The sequence below is a fragment of the Plasmodium reichenowi genome, chromosome 7 (genome assembly GCF_001601855.1).
Source record: "Plasmodium reichenowi strain SY57 chromosome 7, whole genome shotgun sequence".
NCBI lineage: Eukaryota > Apicomplexa > Aconoidasida > Haemosporida > Plasmodiidae > Plasmodium > Plasmodium reichenowi.
Genome location: NC_033652.1, coordinates 728,551 through 731,309, shown reverse-complemented (window position 1 = coordinate 731,309; position 2,759 = coordinate 728,551). Strand labels below are relative to the sequence as shown.

The window sequence follows — 2,759 nt, the reverse complement described above, 5'->3', positions numbered from 1 at the left end:
TAAAAAAAAAAAAAATTAAAAAAAAAAAAAAAAAAAAAAAAAAAAAAAAAAAAAAAAAAAAAAAAAAAAAAAAAAAAATTTATATATATTTATATATAATAATTTTTTTTTTTTTTTTTTTTTTTTTTTTTTTTTTTTTTTATTTGTTTATTTATTTATTTATTTATTTCCTCTTTTGCTTTTTCTGGAATTGCTTAGACTTTAACAATCTCTTTTCCTTCTTACTAAGAACAGTCTGTTTTTTAATGTTAATATAATTTTGTTCTTTTTTATATTTGGAAATTTGCTTTGGAGTTTTTTCTAATAGAAATGTGTAGGCCAAGTGACCTAGGTGTATATCTTTTGCATTAAAAATAGATCTTAAATTTTTGCTGGTTGAATAAAAAGAAGTAATAGTACATAAGAATGCGCTAGTTCCTTTTTCCATAAGAGTATTATTTGATTTAACTATTGTTTGCATGTGATTGTGTAGAAAGTTTAAAATATCTTTTCCTACAGATTTTAGAAAATTGGGAATACAAAATTTTTTGAAATGGTTAATTATTGTATTTCCTAAGATAATTTTTAATTGTATATTTTTATTTTTTAATATATTTAAAAACTGTTTTTGTGACTTTAGTAGGAATAAATAAGCTGAACCTTGTTTATTTAATCTAGCTGTTCTTCCAACTTTATGTATATATTCTTCTAAGATTTGTGGTGGATCATATTGAATAACTACACTTAAAGAATCAAAATGAATACCTCTGGATATAATATCTGTACATAATAATATAGAATTGTTCGTTTTTGAAAAGTCCATAAAATTTCCTAAACGATCTTCTTTAGATAAATTTCCATGTAATATATATATATTTACATTGTTAAATAAATAAATTCTTTTATGTTTATCAGCATTGATGTTATATAAATTCCCTGGTTCATCATTTAGTTCATCCTCATTTTGTATTTCTTCTAAATTTATATTTTTGTAAGAAATATTTCCAACATTATAATTATTATTATAATAATTATTATTTAATATATTTTGTTCTAAATGTTTTCTTAATAATTTCTCATCTTCTCTTTCTAATACTGGAGTTATCTTTTCATTTAATTTTTTATTTACTTCGATATTTTTTTTATTTACATCTGTTGGCCAATAAATATTTTTTAATAATACTTGTAAATATTCGACACTATGATGGTTTGATAAAAACACCACTGGCTTCTTTTTCTTTTCTATACAATCTAAAAGCATGTATATTAAACATATAAATTTTTGTTTCATATCTATAAGTATACAGTATTGTTTTAGTTGTTCCGGTAGTTCATATGTGTTATTATTATCATCATCATTCTTATCATCATTATTATCATCATCATTATTATCATCATTATTATCATCATTATTATCATCATTATTATCATCATCATTATTATCATCATTATTATCATCATCATTATTATGGCTGTTGAGGGGGGGGTTCTCTCGATTCATACATGCGAACATATTATTCGATTTTTTTTTCGTTTCATCATTTTTATTTCCTCCATTAAGGCCATTTTTTTTTTCTTTTTCTATCCACATAGTATTATTAGTTAGACAATAATTAGCTAATGTTTTCATTGCATGATTTAGAGTTGCCGAGATAAAGATCATTTGGAATTTATCTAAAATAAATTGTTCATAATCGTTCGAGTGATCATTACTAATATTCTTCATATTAGTATCACTCATATTTGTATCATTTATGTGATCAAGAACCGCATTCTCTTCTTTTTTTTTTTTTTTGTGAACTTTCGAAAACTCCTCTTGCTTAATTTTTCTTATCATGTCATATATAAGTTTTATCTTGTCCTGTGTCCCCAAATATATTATTTTATCGGCTTCATCTAATACTAGCATTTTTAAAAATGTAAGTTTTAACGATTTTGTATTTTCCAAATGATCCAATAATCTCCCAGGTGTACATGTCAATATAGATATCCCTTTTTTCAATCGATTTTTTTCAGACTTTTTTTTTTCTCCACCTGTTATACAAGATGCTACTATATATGGATATGGTTTCGTTAAAATACAGAATAAATTATTTATTTGTATAGCTAATTCTCTTGTAGGAGATAAAACCAAAACGAAGATACCCATATCTCTAGTAATTTTTATCTTATCTTTCATATTTAATATCTTTTCTATTGCTGGTATAGCATAACATAAGGTTTTACCAGAACCTGTCATCGATTTTAAAAAAATATCATTCGGTTTAAAAAATAAAGGAATACTCATTTTTTGTATACTTGTCATTTTTATAAATTCATTTTTTTCTAATGTATTTATTAAACTTTCACTTAAAATATATTTTAAATCACAAAATTTTCCATCAAAAATATTTTTATAATTTATCATTTTTTTTCTTGTCTCATTAATATTTATATTATTTAATTCTAAAATATCATGTTCTTTTTTTGATGGTACATTTCTTTTATCCTTACAAGAACAATTATTATTCGAATCTTTTTTCTCATCAAAATTGTCACCATCATCATCATTAATATTATTATTATTATAAGAATCATTGTTAATATTATTATTAATATAATCATCGTTAATATTATTATTATTATTATAATCATTGTTAATATTATTATTAATATCATCATCATCATTCACATTGTCACTATCACCTTTTAATAATCCTAGTATGTCAACTTGATCTTTTTCCCAATTTTCACTTTTCTTTTTTTTCTTCCATATATTATTAAAGTTATTATTTCTTTTT

At 22.0% G+C, this 2,759-nt stretch overlaps 1 protein-coding gene across 1 annotated transcript in view; it reads right to left on the bottom strand.

Annotated features, from left to right (window-relative positions):
• Positions 1-163: 163 nt before the first annotated feature.
• PRSY57_0718500 (DEAD/DEAH box ATP-dependent RNA helicase, putative) overlaps positions 164-2,759 on the bottom strand; it is a gene marked incomplete at both ends in the record, with an annotated part of 2,718 nt that continues 122 nt past the window's right edge. Inside the window, one exon of the mRNA XM_012906839.2 lies at positions 164-2,759. This exon is cut by the window's right edge and continues 122 nt beyond it. Coding sequence (XP_012762293.2) covers positions 164-2,759 — 2,596 coding nt within the window.